This window comes from Hippocampus guttulatus, chromosome 9 (assembly GCF_054856545.1).
Source record: "Hippocampus guttulatus isolate MCC_2025c chromosome 9, RoL_Hgut_1.0, whole genome shotgun sequence".
Lineage (NCBI taxonomy): Eukaryota > Metazoa > Chordata > Actinopteri > Syngnathiformes > Syngnathidae > Hippocampus > Hippocampus guttulatus.
The window spans coordinates 11855491-11875417 of record NC_141269.1 but is presented as its reverse complement, the minus strand read 5'-3'; the positions used below and the strand labels follow the sequence as shown (position 1 = coordinate 11875417).

Here is a 19927-nt window from a genome sequence, read left to right as displayed (position 1 = left end):
TTTACGAGTGCAAATGGCATACATATAATGTATTCCTTTAATAGATGAGGACTGTAGCAAAAATGTGAGAACAAAGTACCTATTAACACAGGGGTGGGCAAACTATGGCCCGCGGGCCGGATCCAGCCCGCTGGTCTTTTTAATCCGGCCCGCCGAAGATTGGTGCACAATTACGGTTTGATTGCATTCATTTCGTTTGGACTTGTAATGACAGGTATTTCAACACCAGGTGGCGCAGTTACTTCAAGTTGCAGAGCACAGGGAGGGAGGGGAAGACGAAGAAAGAGGGAGAGAGTAATGACCATGGAAGGGAAAGTGATATGTATCTGATATGTATCTGATTAAACAAAGCGGGTAACAAAGTACGAAACATTCAGGAGACGCCTGGAGTCAGAAAGACTCAAATCTACGAGACTTTGAAAAACAAGGAAGCGATTCTTACTCAGTCCGATTCTGGCCATTTCCATGCTCAGAGTGAATTGCTTGTGGTTCGAGTAAATGAACATTTCCTAGAATGGTTTGATTGTTATCATGTTAAAAACTTTCCGCAAACTGGACCGCTAATAAGAGTCGGAGAGCAGTCAAATGGGTAGAGCGTGAACAACAGGGGGCTCAGTACACATCCTTGAGGAGAACCGGTGCTGAGTGTGATGGTGGAGGAGAATGTTACATTATTACTGGCATACAAAGACATTGTGCTATCTTCTTTATTTTCTATTTCTAACTTTTGGCCCGGCCCTCCACAATATTTTCTGCTTCTCATTTGGCCCCCCCGGGAAAATAATTGCCCACCACTGTATAAAGGGCAAGGAAAACACTCAATTAAGTACAGGTCACAGATGAAACTAAGAGTCAGTCGATAGTGCTTGCACAGTGTGAAAAATTTCAAAGCCAACTCAGCAGGTTGCTTGGCCTATGACCTGAAAATGAAAGCCTTACTCTGTAGTTTATTAGAGCTTTATTTTAACGATTATACTGGTCCCTGGGAGCAGTATTAGGAACAGTACTTTGCAAACTCTGTCACTTTGTAAATATACAAGTCTCAAGATATCCATAATTCTACTTGCATCTGACTCGCTGCCTTGGATATTCTGTCCTCTCTTTGCCCCTTGCTGACTCCGGACGCCTCAATATAGGAAGTGCTTACATTGGTTCTTTATTTGTGCAGCAGTCAGCTTTAAGACAGAAACACAAAAAGCCAGATATAATATCTAGCAAAGTTGAGGTGATGAACGAGCAAGTGTTGAAGGGCTGTAACTATTCTTCACCCTCCATGACTATATCCTCCATTTCCTGAGGGGTATACGACAGGATTTAGAGAGGCAAGGGTCTAGCACTGCTGCCCGAAGTCCCTTTTCAAAAGTTTGTTTCATTTCTTTTCTGCTGTCTGTTAGAATCTCAATGACGAACTCTCACCTTTTCCCTTTGGACTCAATTTTATCTTAAGCTATTACCCATACCTACATAAATCTTGGATGACTCCTTGCAAAGGATCTCCTGTCAGTAGACATCAAACTTCCAAAATCAAAAACATTTGTGGCCATTTTCAGCACACTCGGCCTGTCCACCATGACCATCTTCCTTCGGTACGCTTTTGTCAAGAACAATTCTCCTCTCATACGTTATTACTAGGGATCTAATGACACCCAAACGTCATGTCCGATATCACAATATGAACCTCATGATGTGTGTCATGCATTCAAATTGGCACAGCGGCGTATATAACCATGGTATATGTATTTCACAATGCTGTATTCGGATGAAGCATGTGAAAAGTAATGATTTTTGTTTATTTTGACAAAGATGGGCTGGGATTAATACCATAACATGACATGACAATTTTGCAGCAATTTCAATATCGCCATTCAGATTCAGGAAACTTTATTCATCCCCATGGGGTAATTTGGACTTAACCGGCACGCTCTGCACAAGAAACATGAAAAACAATGACGAACATGGGATACAGTGTGAAGGGCCTGTTGGTACTCGCTGTATGTACAGCGCCCCGAGATCTTAGTTGAGAAAAGTAAACACTCAACTCAACTCAACTGTATTTATAGAGCACTTTCAAACAGCCATCGCTGCGTACAAAGTGCTGTACACTAGGCAAGGAGGGAAAAAAAATATCGTCATTATCATTACATCCATAGTTGTTACTGCACCCTAAAGTCAGACCAGAGGTCAAGAAATAGAAAAAAACCTGTATTAATCGATGTACCGTATTTTCACGACTATAAGGCGCCATTAAAAGTCTTAAATTTTCTCCAAAATGGACAGGACGCCTTAAGATGCAGAGCGTCTTGTGTATGCGCTGAGTTCCAAAACCTGACTGACAGCCGACACGCTGTTTATATAGAGAAAAGGCGGAAGTGACTGTGGACAGGCATGCGGCAAAGAAGTCGGCCAATCAGTGAAGGGTGGGCGTGTATATATACATATATGGAGAGAGAGAGAGAGAAAAGGCAGACGTGAGTGACGACAGGCATGCGGGGAAGAAGTCCGCCAATGAGTGAAGGGTGGGCGTGTAAGTGGACGCTAAAGGGACGCCACAAGCAGGTACCAACACCTGTATAGAGTGTGGCTATGTGCATTGTTGCAAAACAACTTCGGTTTTGGTTTCTAAGAACCCCCGAAAATAAATTCTACAAAGAGACACGCCTACGAAGCTCAGTTCAAACTTCAAGCCATCGGTTATGCTTTTGGCATGCGTGCCCATCTCACAGCAGCGGTGAAAAACCAAGTCAAGCAAATGAACTGAGCTTGCCGTTATTCCCGGAGGCTTGACTAAAGAACTCCAACCGCTGGCCATCGGCATCAACCGGGCGTTCAAAGTAAAGTTGCGAACGGCATGGGAACAATGAATGATCGATGGCAAACACAACTTTACAAAGAGTGAGAGGCAGCGCCGGGCGAGTTACGCCACAATTTGCGAATGGATTGTGGCTGCTTGGACGAACGTGTCTGCTTGCACTGTTGTTCGAGTTTTTGGCAAAGCCGGCATCATTTCTGTGGAGCCACATGGCAACGAGAGTGACTGACAACGAGAGGGAACACTGCGTTTTTGATGGATTACCGGTACTTGCACAATTGTTCAATTCTGATACAGAGGATGAGGACTTAGATGGATTTCTGGGTGATGATTGATCGAAAAACGTGAGTACATTGTACGATGGCTAAATAAAATACAACGGAACTCAGTTTTGCTTCCTTTGCCTTTTTAAAAACGTGTTTTTAGCTTGTATCTGTATGTCTTGGCATGCTACCGTATGCTTCAAGCTAACGTGTTTTTAGCGTGCGCGCATGCATGCCGTATGTTTAAGCTGGCGTATGTTTTACCACTTTAAAATTGCGCCCAATAATAAAGTGCGTTTTGTCTATGTGTAAAATACAGAAATAGCACCCATTAATGAGACTGCGCCCAACCATACGGTGCGCCGAATGGTCGTGAAAATACGGTACATTATTCTGCTTCTATTTTGAAAGCGGCATTTTTATTTATGAACATATGCTTGCTGGTACAATATTCTATGACTGATATATTATTCCGATTAGTGGACTTGCAAAAGTATCATTTGCAGCAGGCCAGAAGGTAAATTCACCTGCATCCACCCTCTTAATAAAACACCATCAACTTTATTACTGTGTAGGTACTGTTAGGCATCAAAGCTCCTGAAATTGCTCATTGTGACTGTACATTGTCACTATTCACTCGCCACTTCTTTGTCATCGTCCGAGCCCGCTACATTCATAGGATGCGGGATTGAAATGTTTTCTCTTTTAAAATGCAACATCTTGAGTTGCCACATTAAGTCTTTTACTGTTCACAGAAAGTCGACTGACATACAAGTACGTAAAAGTAGACAACGGTGAGTAATAGCACTCTGGATAATACTATAAGTAACTTGCAAAATCAGTCAGAATGCTTTAAATTGGCTGGCACTCACTCAGTAGGTTCTCTTTTCTCAAATGGCAAGCAGTGAAAGACCACTCTCGCTCGAGAGGAAGTGTTATACTCAACGCTTTTTCTTTTACTGAGAGCTACTTCTTGGGTACTGATGGATATGATGGGCTACTCGTTTGATATGCACTTCTGAAGCTTAACTACGTCAATTACAGGTTATTCATACTATGACTGCAAGTAATGAATAATAATAATAACAGACAAAACTGACTAAAGTTTTTCGAGGGATGGGCCCAACGCATCGGGTACTTACATTGGCGGCCAATACCAGTCACCGATACCAAGGTGCCTTCTTGTGGCCATTTTATAATCAGGAACATAAAGGGCATGCATGATTGACAGAATGTTTTTCCACCTCGATGTTTCTAAGGTTTTTAGAGTGCATTTTTAGCTACTAATGTTATAGGTTTATTTGCTCAATTTGGGTGCTATGATGACTTTCTACATTACGGTGTTTCATGCATAAACGTATTTTACGCATTTAATGCTGTTATTATCCAGTGCATTCATAAGGTCTAGTTTTCCTACTGAATGAAGCATAGACAACATGGTGCCCTTAGTTACTTATAGTATTATCCAGAGTGCTATTACGCACCGTTGTCTACTTTTACGTACTTGTTAATGGGTGCTATTTCTGTATTTTACACATAGACAAAACGCACTGTATTATTGGGCGCAATTTTAAAGTGGTAAAACATACGCCAGCTTAAACATACGGCATGCATGCGCGCACGCTAAAAACACGTTAGCTTGTAGCATACGGTAGCATGCCAAGACATACAGATACAAGCTAAAAACACGTTTTTAAAAAGGCAACGGAAAACTGAGTTCCGTTGTATTTTATTTAGCCATCGTACAATGTACTCACGTTTTTCAATCAATCATCACCCAGAAATCCATCAAAGTCCTCATCCTCTGTATCAGAATTGAACAATTGTGCAAGTACCGGTAATCCATCAAAAACGTCGTGTTCCCTCTCGTTGTCAGTCACTCTCATTGCCGTGTGGCTCCACAGAAATGATGCCGGCTTTGCCAAAAACTCGAACAACAGTGCAAGCAGACACGTTCGTCCAAGCAGCCACAATCCATTCGCAAATTGTGGCGTAACTCGCCCGGCGCTGCCTCTCACTCTTTGTAAAGTTGTGTTTGCCATCGATCATTCATTGTTCCCATGCCGTTCGCAACTTTACTTTGAACGCCCGGTTGATGCCGATGTCCAGCGGTTGGAGTTCTTTAGTAAAGCCTCCGGGAATAACGGCAAGCTCAGAGTTAATTTGCTTGACTTGGTTTTTCACCGCTGCTGTGAGATGGGCACGCATGCCAAAAGCATAACCGATGGCTTGAAGTTTGAACTGAGCTTCGTAGGCGTGTCTCTTTGTAGAATTTAATTTCGGGGGTTCTTAGAAACCAAAACCGAAGTTGTTTTGCAACAATGCACATAGCCACACTCTATACAGGTGTTGGTACCTGCTTGGGGCGTCCCTTTAGCGTCCACTTACACGCCCACCCTTCACTCATTGGCGGACTTCTTCCCCGCATGCCTGTCCTCACTCACATCTGCCTTTTCTCTCTCTCGCTCTCCATATGTGTATATATATACACGCCCACCCTTCACTGATTGGCCGACTTCTTTGCCGCATGCCTGTCCACAGTCACTTCCGCCTTTTCTCTATATAAACAGCGTGTCGGCTGTTAGTCAGGTTTTGGAACTCAGCACATAGACAAGACGCTCCGCATCATAAGGCGTCCTGTCCATTTTGGAGAAGATTTTAGACTTTTAATGGCGCCTTATAGTCGTGAAAATACGGTACTCCGTTTCTAAATCCTTTTCGAATAGCGAGTAGTCACTGCGTGGATTTATTAGTTCATTGTTTTTCTTTCAACTTTCAAATCACTCTTAACATATTCACTTTGTTAACTTGTTCAATCAATTATGTATGTACACATGAAGTGTTTTGTCAATACCTTCCTTATGCACTCCATTCTATTTGAACACTTAATCAGTGTTCTATTTACATGCAAAGTTAATTCAGAAGAACAGTACTGATGAGGCAATGCAGCAGGGAAGTTTAATGCGATGGTTTTTGATTGACGATGTTTTGATGAATAGAAAACTGTAACAATGCCTGCGGTTGGAGCTACCTTTTAGAACATAGGTGTCAAACTCAGGTCCTGGAGGGCCACTGTCCTGCATGTTTTCCAAGTCTCCCTGTTGCAACACACCTGATTCAAATGATCAGATCATCAGCAACTCTGCGGAAGCCTGACATTGAACCTGTTAGTGCATTGGTATGCAACCAATCAAATGGATACCCAAGGCAGAAAAAAAACTCTCAAGCATTTACTATTACTTATTTTTTGTGTGTGTGTGGGGGTTTTGAAATCAAGGTAACCGGATTGCTCAATAACTTGTTTCATCCCTACAATACTATGCAAATTTATATTGCAAATAGCGGGCAGTTAAATAACTGTGTGGAGAAAGAATAATATGCTGTACCACGCACCTAAACAGGGCCGAAACCGGAAATGAATTGTATTTTGTTAGCCGGGAGGAGTGGCCTATAAGATTAAAAGTAAGCGTCACCAACGTAGATCAATTAATCTTTGAAATGTTGCAGAACACAGGCAATCCAACGCCACATGACAGCACAACCAAGCCAGTGCATACACATTTTCTCTTTCACTTTTCATCCGTTTCAGAGTTAACGTTTCTCTTTTTATTCTCAATAAACTGATTTACTGTGACAGTGGTAATATCCTGTAGTGCTTTTCCGTAATATGAACAATATGTCCATCAAACCATCTTGCTCGCAATGGGCTATACGATTCGATGAAAATCATGAAGACAGCAGTACAGACAGCTCAATATACAACACACCGTAGCACATACAGTTCAGCTAAAATTCTGATATTTAAATAAGAAGCACCAATGAATGGTTTCTCGTCTCGTTCAATTGTCATACAGTATCATTGGTACTTCCGGTTAAACCTCGCTTGACGCACCACCGCGTATTCAACCTTCATCATCTATCGAAACAACAAATGCATCCTGGGGGCTAAGACGTTACCTCTTTTTTCTTTTGCCCTCCTCCGGACGGCAGACAGAGCATCAAAAGGAAGAAAACACACAGAACAGGGAGGTGATTAAAGAATTTCATACAAAGAGTCGCCATGACGGAAGGATGCTCTGGCAGCGAGACACGTCTGTGACAAGCAATTGGACGCTGCTTTGACCAATTGGCGTGAGTATTTTTACTCGCAAACGCTTCTGGGTATTGAAGTTTTTTAAAATAATTATTCTTCCATCCATCCAGCTCATTCAGTTTGGGTTGACTTTTAATTTTTTTTAGCCCAAAATAGGTTTTATATTTTAGACCGCTGTATTAGAGTTATGTGATGTGATGTAAACACGTACATAACCTTGCCCGATACATTCATAATACGAGCAGGAATGTAAGAATTAGAATTGAAAGATTTTTGTGTCATTGTGATTTTTTGATCTGATTTGAATGAATGGGCCATCAATCACAGTGTGCAAAATGGTGTCTGCCGTCTGTGGCAGTTGAACACTCATAGTGGCTGTTACCTAGGTATCATCGCATGACATAAAAGTAGACTGTGAGATTGTGCACAAAAGCAAAGCAATGGATAATAAAATAACATTATCTCGTAAGTTAAGATCAGTAACAGACTTTTTTATTAGACTTGATCCTGCTTCTATTATCAGAGTGTGTTGAGCACATTTCTAAATGTGCATTTTATTTAATGAAACCCCAACCAGTGATGGTATGATAAAAAATGGATTCTCAGGTTTTGTCCAAATTCACAGTCTGGGTCCTCTAAAGAAAAATTTGTCGGCTGGGCATTTCAGAGGCTTGCCCTCATGTCGACTTCATACACCATGGCAAATTTGGACAGGCTTAATATCTGTGGAAATCTTGATAGGCAGAATCTTCCAAGCGCTGAAAAGGCAGCCACGTGAAGTCACGGTGCGACTCCACCACATACGAGTGTCCAAATTCACACATCCTTCGAGAACCAGCCTTCAAATCTGCCCTTGTTTCCATGGAGTCTCTAAAGGCTACAATGGAGCAGCTTTTTTAGCCTTCTTTGCTTCGCTCTTTTTCTGCGCCTTCCAACACAATCTTCAACGCTTAAAACATGGAGGACCCAAAGACAACGCTACCCAAAACGCTTCTTCTTCTCTCACATTTCCGGCAGTGTCGACGTTTCTTTGCTTCGTTTGGTATTGCTGTGGTATTACGTATGAAAGAAGAGCGGTGCAACGTGGCTGTGTACGAGCCCCAGTTACAGATGGGGTTACGCACATGCGAATTTACACATGGCCACCCTTCAGTAAAATATTGTGTCACCCTGGACACCCTAATGAAAAAATTTCTGTCTCCGCCCACGGGAAATTCCAGAGAGGAAGACCTGAGCCTGGATTTTAACCCCGAGCCTCTTAACTTTGAGGGATAATATGTACACGAACCACTCATCAAAGTTGCATTAAACAGCGTACTTCAACATAAATTATGAAGGCATTACAACTTCTTTGTACAAATCAGTACTGCGTTGATTACTATCACTGAAATAATTCATTGGTTTTATCCTTTGCACCCAAAGCCTTGAAAAGTCTCACTGTGATGACAAATTATGCAGAGAAGCTACCAACACTGTTGCACCACGTTATATTTTCTAGATGGAATAAAGAGTATGTTTCTAGGTATCCAAAGGCAGCTTTTGTTTTCACTAACCAGTTTACACCATGCTGTATACGCGTGTATCATTGTTCCTTTCATTTATAATTTTCCACATTTCCATAAGAGAAGTAAGTAAATTGCTTCGACGTCTTTGTTTCTGATGAAGAATTTTGGCACTGAAATTATGATTCTGGAACATTTGCATATGTGAGCAAGCACCTTGGGGGAACATGCCAAGTAAATGACAGACACAATTAAGGGACAGAAACTGTTTATTGTGTTTTAAAATACAAGAAGAAGCCTCGGGACATGGAGGCAAGAGAAAGACGTGGGGTCGGTGATGTCATGGCGCTGGCACAGGACCAGGTGACTGCATTTGAGGTCAGTTGCTCCCTTCTGAAAAATATGACAAAGCCTTTAGAAAAATGTCTCCCGAAAGACAGCATAATGTTTATTGAGAGTGAAAGCGGTTGAGCAAGCACAACATCAAAAAGGAGGGAGTGCGGAGGGGTGAGATATTGGAAAAGGGTGGGATTGCGGGCGAAGCGTTAAGAGAGGTTGAGGTGGTTGAAGAGGGACAGTGTGAGAGGTGAGTATAAAAAAATAGAAGAGAGGCAGAAAAACAAGAGAAGGCATATAGAGAAGGAGTGAGGCAGTCATGAATATGATGCTCGTTGTCTCTCACTGATTCCCTCAACAAAATATTCTATCGTGTAGTCTGGCATGTTGTTCAGTCACCCACCCGTTATGTGCGTGTCCTCGTCAAGTATGTCATTTACATATGAATGTATTATTTTACACATCTGACACAATATTCAAGCTATGCGACTGGCAAAAGAGGTAGTAGCAAAAAGAGAATTCAGAATTAATTGTGATGTGTGCCCTCTTCCAAGCACAAAAATGCAAGCTGTATAAAGGAAGAAGTGCTCTGATTAGTTTGTTGTTGTTGTTTTTAGTGCTCAGAAATATACTACGACGAGACCAGTGTTCCCGAGTTAGTTCTCACTTCGGGCCAAAATATGTCAAGGTTGCCAAGTCCTGTGACTTGGAAACCTTTTGCATTCTTTTCTCGGATTTTTTTTTTTTAGATTTGGTCTTAGGACAAGTTTCATATTTTGTATGTGGATTTTATAAAATTTGATTCGTGGGGATGTAAAACGCCATCAATTCTGGAATGACCCTTATGATCAAATCTGAGACAAACTGCTGGCTGTTTTTATGTTTTAGATACAGTGCATCTGAAAGCTTGGCCTAAACCAACCCACCAAGTAGTGCAAGCAAAGTGCAGATAAAAGGAGGTGGAAAGGGGAACTTTTGCACTCGCGTAAACTTTTTTGAAATATCATCAAAAATGATTTATATCATCTTTTCAGCAATATAATTGTGGATCTTAGTTGAATCAAACAAAGCATGTTTGCGTGTGTGTTATTCTCAAGAAATTGCTGTAAATAGCTATCACAGAACAAAGGTTTTTGGTTTTGTGTTTTGATGTGGCTTCATCAGAAAGTCCTTTGGTTGCTATCAAATGCCTTTTTTGGAGAAAATTATTCCCACTCTTGTACAGTTCTGTGATTTATCCAGTGCTTAAAAAAAACTAGAATGTTTAAAAATAGTTCAGCTTCTCTGCAATTTATGATGCAGTATTTCCATTTGTCAATCAGGGGTTCTCACATCAAGATTAAAAGACACACACAAAGAATATACAGGACTGTATTTTTAGGATAAATATGATAAATGCTGTGGTGCAGTCATTTTCTCTCTCTCTCTCTCTTTCTCTTTTTCTCCTTCAGCTCTTTTCTTCTCCAGTGTGACAAATGATAACATAAATACTCTGGTGGTCGGCAGGCGGCGACATTCTTACAAAGCACAGGGAAGACAAAAATAAGGTATACAGTACAGTAAGGAAACACTCTTAATTGTGTTACATGACATGTTCAATGCTACACCTTCAGATCAGCACACCCTACTCATGAGAAACATATTTATTTGTAAGTTTAAGGTAATTTTATTCAATTATTTTCATCAAGCACTCTATTGCTTCTCGTGTTCGTTATCAAAACAAAACCCAAAGCTATAATAAAACTTGTAGGACTGTGTTTTAACATTTGATCGGATACAACTCAGTGACAAACATTCAACCATTGGCAATTCTTTTTGAAGAGTTTAGTTAATAAAAAGATGATTCTGGCATTTGCTTTTATGTCACAGTAAGACTAAGTACAATTATATAGATACATTTTTCCTTCATGCAAAATGTATTTCATCATGTTGTAAATTATCTTCTAAATATGAAGCATCTTTTCAATGTTTCAGTGAGTTGCCCATTGATTTATGTCGGCATTTTATTGTATTTCTAAATGTTGTTTTTCTTACATCCAAAATATCCTCTTGGGAACGAAAGACATCCTGTCATCAACAGTTATATACTATGCACTGTACGTATATATTATTGAGAGTAGAGTGCAGATGAATACCTTGACATTTATCAGTTCTTTCAATAATGTCGCTAGTCTGTTACATATGAACTGCTTGCAGTTCCTGAATTTCATATGTGTCATGAGACAGCAACCTTTGCAGGGCAGACATTATTTACCGCAGTACACCATTGTAAAAGTTGAACTTGAATTATCATTTATAGACGTGTATCAACTCTGAACATTTCCTATAAGCTTATCCTGTTGAGACTTGCAGGAGCTGGAGTCTATCCCATTTGATTGACAACCTGGACTGGTTGTCAGTCAATCACAGAGCACAGACAACTAGCCACATTAACACTGTTACCGAGTGAAAACTGAACATCATGAAGGACAGACAAAATGAATGAATCATGATAGCAAATGGCCAAATCGGTAGTGACTGATAATTAGATATATTGCGCCCTATTTTTGTGCCAAACTCAAGTCTTGCGCAAAGCCATCTAAATTTTTTAAACACTTGACTGTTCAAAGCCAAACTAAAATATTTCCATTGAAATCTAGTTCCTGATTTGAATTTTGCCTTACAGTACTTGTTCAATTGTCTTATAATCATATAAGGTCAAATTAAACATTTAATTATCTTACCTTGGCTGCCATCCTATGACAGCCATGAGGAAGGGGGCCTGCCATAGAGTTGAGGCAAAATACTGTTTGCCTCAGCCCACACTTTATCTGTGGTTTTAGGTGTTCAGCAAAACTGGATACATAACACATAAGTATAGTGTATTGTATAATGATTGAATACATTAGCCTGACTACAATATATAAAATCAGCGTGCACAATACAGGTCTCTGAAAACAGTATATTGGAGATGTGAGGACAGACAAAATAGTCAGATATAATAATGAACCTTGAGCTTCCCAATAAAGGTGATGATGATGATGATGATGATGTACAGCAACATTATAAAGAGATTTCGAATGAAAAAACGGAATCATTGAATAATTTATATTGCATTCACATGATTGCATTTTAGGTAATTACTGACCAGCACCAACACATATCTGTTCAGCAAGAAGTAAAACTCCATATTACTGCCTGACTAATAATAAAGTCTTGTGTCCTCCATACACATGAACTCATACCTGATGTTCACTCACTGCTGTCAATCTTAATGTGACACCCAACAAACCTTCTCCGGTGGTTTGTTGTAACACAAGCACAAAGTTTGTTGTGTGTGTTACTCTGCAGGCTCTTTGTTTGTGTGCTCCTTTCCCTTTTTGGTGACAATTCTTTCAAATTAAGACACTGGAAAGTGTGTACCTATTATTACAACATTGTCTCCTTGTTTGGGATGCATGTTCAAAACACATCGCAGGTAGCCACCGACTCAATTTGGTCAACAAGTTCCCAAGCTGCGGAAGACATTTTTAAATGCTATGGAGGTTTATGATTGTTTAGCAAAACTAAGTGTTAACAATTGTTCAAATATAACGGCTTCTGGGAAACCAAAGCTGCTGTAAGAAATGTCTCACATTACTTCCGGTGTCTGACAGGAAGCCACCCCCATAATTGTTTCCAAGGAATAAGGTAGATAAAGTTTTGAAGTAAACTGTTTTCAAACCCTACAAAACACCAACCTGACAAATAAAGAGGATTTCAAAAGAAACGCCAAGCTAATTGATTATTTTTCTCATACTGTAACACAAAAACACACACACAAACTATATTATAGGTGATAGGAATAAAAATACACCGTACACAGCATTAGCCTGTGTCTGTCTCTCCTCTGTCTACCAACTCTGCCGTTCTTCTCGCATCGTCTCCTCAGCACCACAGCTGAGTGCCCCCCGCGCCCCCTTTCCTTTCCTCACTGACTCCCTCTCTCTTGCTCCCTCACATTCTGTTCTCTTCCTCATTTTTCGGGGAGAGCTGCTATCTCTGGCGGTTTGCCGCATGGTCGCTAAAAACTCATCTGCTCCGGACTCTTCAACACTGCCGCACGGACACATGCCACACGGATGGAACGGCATTCACCGGACCGCAAAGCAGCGGGTCACTGGAGATCGAGGCTTCATGCCTGCAGAAAGGGATTTCTCACTCCAATGTAACTGAGAGCAAGGGGGGCGATAAGTGCGCATCCTCTGCACGCGAAGATTGAACCACTTGGCTGTATGACGGAGTCCAGATTTTAGCAACACGTCCGCGCAGGAAAACCAACTCCTCTGAGACTCCATTGTTGCGGTCTAATAATGGCTATCAGGGAGATGTTGTAGCAGAGTTTGGCACTCCGAAGAGCATCCGAACTTTTCTCAATTTCTATTTATAGGACTATATACTATTTCGTTGTTTGGGTCCTCGTACGGGACTTCTGTGCCGGTTCCTGAGTAGGCACAGCCCAATTCACCCCCCTCATGGAACGCTCAGCATCTTTGGATATAGAAGCGCTCAAGGTAAGCCCAGTCGACGAGTATGCGCTCACCTCGGGGACAGAGCGCTTCGATGCTCGGTAAATGGATGTATGAGTGGCCAGTTCGATGACAACAGTTTCTTTTTCCTTTCTTTGTTTTTTTTTTTCAGTTTCTTTTTTTTTTAACTTGACCTGCACCTGCAAGTGGGCAATCAGGTCACCGGGATGATGACATGTTACATATTCTGACATGGGTTTTATATACATACATACATACATACATATATATACATATATATATATATATACATACATATATATACACACACACACACATATATATATATATATATATATATATATATATATATATATATATATATATATATATATATATATGTGTGTGTATGTGTATTTAGAGGTGTGTGCTGGTGTGGTTCTCCAAACACGCTCATCATGCTCTGGTTTGGGCATAAATGGATTGCAGTCGTGGTATGTCAGTGCGTGGGGCGAATTTCAATAATGCTTGGCTTGCACATAGCTGCTGTGTGGTTCGGTGGGATGCTTGAAGAACTGGCTGGAAAGGTCGGATGGGGCTGATTCTCAGAGGGTTTGTGTAAGAATTTAAGGGGAGTGAAGGGGGGGGGGGGTCCACCCAATTGCTGTTTTTGTCTCTCTTCCCGCACTCATGTGTAGTGATGCTTCATACCACCAGTTCCTGATCATTATCAAGTGCAGTGCACAAAACCCATTTGAAAGATATCACTTGTTGGTGGAGTAGGTGTGATGTTGTTTGTACTTTTGACCAGAAAGGCTCTATACAGTATTTTTATACACTCTTTGAACATTATGGGGATAACGTTGGCCACACCTGCACAGTACACAATCTATTAAGATCTAATACAAAAGCTGTATCAAAATGTATCCAAAAATAATAATAGTCAGAGGTAGGGCCCATTAATTTCCATTTATAGTGTTTAATATTGTGGTTGCTGCTATGTTGAACTGTGCCATATTATATTGAGAGCTTTTCCCAACATTGTTATTTGCCTGTTTAGCTAGGTCGGCAAAACAAAACAATTTCTAAGTCTGATCCAGTGAAGTTCTACACCGACATATCTCTCTGAAGTTTGCCTGTTTCCCTATGTTTGTGTGGGTTTTCTCCGGATACTCGGCCCTCATCCCTCATTCCAAAAAAAAACAAAACAAAAAAAAAACTTGCACTGAAGGTTAATTGAAGACTCTAGATTACTCGTGGTGCGAATGGGAGTGAAAATATGGTTGTTATATGTGCCTCTCAATTGGCTCGTGAATCCACCCCAGTCCTCGTTTAAAATCAGCTGGGATCGACTCCAGCTCTGATCACCGGCGACCCTGATGAGGGTATGCGCTATAAAATAAAACTGTCAATCAAAACTACCATTGTAAAGGCTTGAATTTAACACAAAACTCTTGTCTTGGATGTCATACGATTTTTGATGTGTAGGTAAAGTGACAATACTGTCTTGTGTGTACTATACAGTATATATTTGTGAGTATGTGTGTGTGGGTAAATATTAACGCAGATGATAATGGTGGGAGGAAATGTTCCTTTTCTTTATGTGGCTTGCTGTTACTTGTAACTAACGATTGAATAAATCAGCAAATCGAATCGATGCCATTCGCCTGGGGTTTGACATTTCGAGCAGGTTTTTATTTGATCATGTTTCTGGGAAGAAATTGACTTTTCTTTGGCATGCTGGTTGCACACACATGAGATGAAAATTGACACTCGGATTAAAAAAAAAAGACCTAAATTGTGAGTCAGTCCACTTGACCCAAGAAACTATTCTATTCATTCCTTACAATATTGATTGTCTTTCTTTCTCCTGATGCCACAATTTGCACTTGCGTTTGACATTTTAAATTGACATATTAAGTCGAAAAAATACTTTTTTCAAAATTTATTGCAGCATAGACTATTGTAACTTTATGATTGCAGTGCAAGAGCTATCAATTGTACATGTTGAGTACAGAAACGTGTCAAGTCGAATAGGTAGCATTGCCAATGAATTTTCCCTTAAAACATTTCAACACAGTCATGTCAAATACATTGTTTTTTCTGTGTGTGTGTGTGTGTGTGTCTGTATTCCACAAATGCAATCAGAGGATATGAACAAGGACAATTTTTGGGACGTTGGGATAACGCCACTTTAGATCCAATATACAATATTAAGGACTTTTTGTGTGTGCGTGTGATTGTGATTAAAGTGTCTCTGCTGGTAAATCACTTCAGGTTTCAATATCAGTTTGGGAAGTTTAGGTGCTATTGATGGCTAGAAATAGCTGGGCTATGAATTCCATGCATTATCAAAGGCAGAATACATTTCTACCAAAATGAAGATTCAGATCAAGTTATATCAGCAAATATAAGTTTAAGTTGGTACTTGAAACCTCAAGTTTAGTCCTTAAAAAGTTCTTAAATTTTTCATCTCCTCATTGCTGATTTCACAGAAGGGTGACACATGCAGACTTGATTGCGCAGGCAAACAGATGGAAAAGCGGATCTGCGAAGCGGGCACAACAAGGATTGCATCTTCCAAATGTGCCGAATGTTTCGCACAGTTCATTTCACCCACTGTAGGAGTACTATATGCAAACATTTAACACGGGCAAGGTGATTTATTAACACTGAGACAAATTGTGCCGGCTGATTTTGGCTGATAGAGCATCTGAAGGGCAGGCCCAAGTAGGTTTCAGTAATTCCATTTTGCAACTTCTAAATGATAAATGAATAAGGGCTAACGTGCAGCCATTCACAAGAAGACGTCATGCCATGTCACGTACGACAAGCCTCCTTTGAACTCTGCATTTCCTTGCATATGGGTCACTTTAGTACACTGCGACAATTGGTGTTGCCATACTTGCCTTTCCCAGAGCTCTTTTCCAGGTGTTGCATAATCATAATATCTGTGTTTGTGAAAACAAAAGCATTTCAAGAAAGGTGTGATTAATAGCCAACTGCTTGCTGTACCTGGAGTGCCAGAAGGAAAAGATCAGCAACAGCAGCGACATGAAAAAAAATCCGCACGCACAGCGGGCCCCATTCTCCCGCATACTTTTAAGTCTTTTTTTTTTACATGCCTGGCTTGCGCGCTTTCGATTCGCTCATCCATAATTCTGACACACCCACTGTGCGCAAAAGGCTGATGTGCTTATTAACTCGGCGCGAGTCATTCCTCGTCGCCTTTATTCCCAGATTGTGGAGTTTTCACGAGACGTGAATTCCATGAAGATCTCTTTGCAAAATATGTCACTAACACATCCAATTCCATCACTTAAAATTTAATTCCACCCTTGTGTTACTCCCCCAACGTTCCATGATGGAGACTAAAGTTCAAAACTCTCTTTCCACCAATTTTTACACCATTTGCCAACTTCGTATGCAATTTGTGAGAGTGAGTCACACACAAATTAGTTCCCACTGCAGTGATTGTGATCTTATTCAAAGTTTTTATTCTTAGGAAATTGTATTGAGATATCTACAAATGCCAGGCCTAAACACATTGTTTACAAAAAAGTTCCACTTTGATACCTGTTATCAAATGTTTTAATTTCTAGTATTAAATACAAACGGTCAAACTAAATTAAAGTTAAAAAGGATTTTTTTTTTTTTTTTTTTTTTGTCTTTCAAATCAATTTTCAGTTTTAGATAGTACCCTCAGTGGGTGTTGGTCAAAATACTCCTAACTTGCCAAGTCAAGTTTCAGAACATCCAAATGATGGTTAGTTACCCATTAAATTGGCTGTAAAAGGATATCGCCTTTTAAATCACAGCCAGCAAGAATCAACATTCGCATGGTGGCTGTTTATCCACCAAGGTTTCTCCCCCCAATATTCAGTAGCCACTTGAGGCTAGTTCAGTCATGCGTTTGTAGGCACTGAGCATCCAAAAACTGAGCAATTAGAGGTTCAGTGATTTTTTTTTTGTCCAAGGCACTTCTGAATGAGTTGCACAACAATGATGGGGAATAAAGCTCTAAAACCAAAACGAGTATAACCTCAAGTTGAAATGTGTTGTGCAAATGACACTTTGTGCAATGTGAAAGTAGCCCAATTTGTAAAGGGCTGCATTCTACTCACGAGTGAGGTAGACATCCGGTTCTTAACAAAGCCAACGTGTGCTACCTATACCGTTTTGTACATTGCTTTATTGATAATGAACCGTTGCAATTAAAAATTAAAGGTCTTTTACTTTGCACATGAATCAGTTAAATGACTGGCATACTAACACAACTTTCACCAAATACACATGCGTTATTGTTTGATAGTAAAGCGTTTGTTGTGTCCTATCCAAGGATTAACAGAACAGAAGAGAACAGATTTCTGTCGTTCCTGTATATTTCTAAGTGAAGGACTTTGCGAAAGCTGTAGAATGATGCACTTTCCAACCAGAGAGCAAATATGATGGCATTGAACTTGGCCCTAGAGGGTGGGGGAGTTGGGGGTCTGTAGGACACTCTAACTAAAAATAGGTTGTTGGGGAGCACTGTGCGCACACATTACTAAGCAGTACCTACTGCTCTATCGACTGCACACACAGTAATGTACTTTTATGCCGATATGTTAAATGTGTGCTGCTGAAGTGTTGAAATTAGTCAGTGCACTGAGTTAGCTTTCAGTCATTACCCAGAGAACATGTGACAGGACCCTACTCACTTTTCTATTCGAGTGGTCGGCGTTCTGGGTTGGGTGGTCGTTGGGAGGGTGTTGACGGGTAAGTGGATAGGATACAGTTACTAGCTACCCGTTAAAAACAAGGTTGTTAGTAATGAATGAATGAATATGACTACAAATGAACCAAATAGGCCTACACCCTCTTCTAGCTGATTGGTATCCAGCTCGCTATCTGTGGGGGGAGGAGCAAATTTATTGATGTGACCCCAGAGAACTCGGTAAGCATTTTAAAACAACCAAAACGGTCCAGAGCGCAGGGAAAGAAAAAAAAAAGGTCAAAAAAATTCAGAGGGAATGGAGACAGAGAAGTTGTTGATGTTTTGGATTTGTCCAATTAGGTATCGCAACACCAAGTCACACGCATTATTTGTTTGACAGTAACGATAGAGTCATGGAATGAAGAAAATGTTCCATTTTATATTTTAAATTGTGACTTGTTTCAAATTAATGTTTGTCTTAAAACATAAGCTATTCGACTTCTTTTCGGGTGGCACGGTGGTCGACTGGTTAGTAAGTCGGCCTCACACTGCAGAGGTGTCGGGTTCGATTCTGGCTCCGGCCTTCCTGTGTGGAGTTTGCATATTCTCCCTGTACCTGTGTGGATTTTCCCCGGCTACTCCGGTTTCCTCTTACATTCCAAAAACACACATGGCAGGCTAATGGGACAATCTAAATTATCCCGAGGTGTGATTGAGAGCGCAAATGGTTGTTTGTCTCTGTGTGGCTGGCAACCAGTTCAGGGTGTCCCTCGCCTACTGCCCGAAGATGGCTGGGATAGGCTCCAGCACGCCCGTGACCCTTGTGAGGATAAGGGGATTAGAAAATGGTTGACTTCGTTTGGAAGTGTTGATAGAGAAGGGGGCATTACGAAGCACCACATTAGTCAGACAATTGCGCATTTAGACTGCTACAATAGCTTTACCAAAGCACTGTGATTCATTTAAATTTGGAAAAAAAACATGATTGAAATATGAGTTTGATGCTAAACCAGGAAAATAAATGGCACCGTGAATATTGAAATCAGAGGTGTGCGTTAAGTCTCTCTTTGGGGTGCAGGTCCAAATTTGTACCGAAAGAAAAAGCTTGTGGAGGCCACTAACCTACATGCCATCTGTTACCATTATTAATATCACATCCAATACACATTGAAGGTCAAAGCAAAGGGTAATGAGCTATGGTGTGATAAGGGCAAATGCAATTACTTTTTTTTACGTACCCATAGTATCGGTCCATAGTTTCACATAAAATAGTGTTGAACAAAACCAGGAGGTGCCCAACCTTTTTTGATCCAAGATCTCCTTTTCAAGCCAACCAACCTTCCGCGATCGATCGTTACCGCACGTGCACACATACAAACACACACACGCATGCACGTGCACGCCCATGTACACACACATGCCATGATGAGCAACAGCCATAACGCGCCTAAACATTAACAAAGAAAAAAAAGTCAATTTTGTGAGTTTGTGAAAAGAAAAACACCGCCTACCTTAGTGGGAGACCTGATGCGGAGGCATGCGCTGCACTTTTGCAGCAGTTAAATGCATGAGCATTACTATCGTAGCTCACATGTACCGTTTTAAAATGTTTCTCCTGGCGTTCCATATTCCCATTCTTTGCCAGTGCCATCGGTGAATAGCAGATGAAACAAACTGAATGAGAATAACAATAAAAAAAAAAAGCAATATTGCAACAGCTCTAATCGCAAACTGCAATTGC

General features: G+C 40.7%; 2 protein-coding genes across 3 annotated transcripts in view; one reads left to right on the top strand and one right to left on the bottom strand.

Moving 5' to 3' along the window:
- Positions 1-7158, bottom strand: part of tusc3 (tumor suppressor candidate 3) — a 44289-nt gene extending 37131 nt beyond the window's left edge. For both annotated transcript variants that reach the window (XM_086121096.1, XM_086121097.1), the window contains exon 1: positions 7030-7158. In XM_086121096.1, the coding sequence (XP_085977222.1) occupies positions 7030-7134 (105 nt within the window). In that variant the 5' untranslated portion in view covers positions 7135-7158. The remainder of the gene's footprint in view (positions 1-7029) is intronic.
- A 5848-nt stretch (positions 7159-13006) lies between these two features.
- Positions 13007-19927, top strand: part of sgcz (sarcoglycan zeta) — a 216684-nt gene continuing 209763 nt past the window's right edge. The window contains exon 1 of the mRNA XM_086120370.1: positions 13007-13535. Within this exon, the coding sequence (XP_085976496.1) occupies positions 13497-13535 (39 nt within the window). The 5' untranslated portion in view covers positions 13007-13496. The remainder of the gene's footprint in view (positions 13536-19927) is intronic.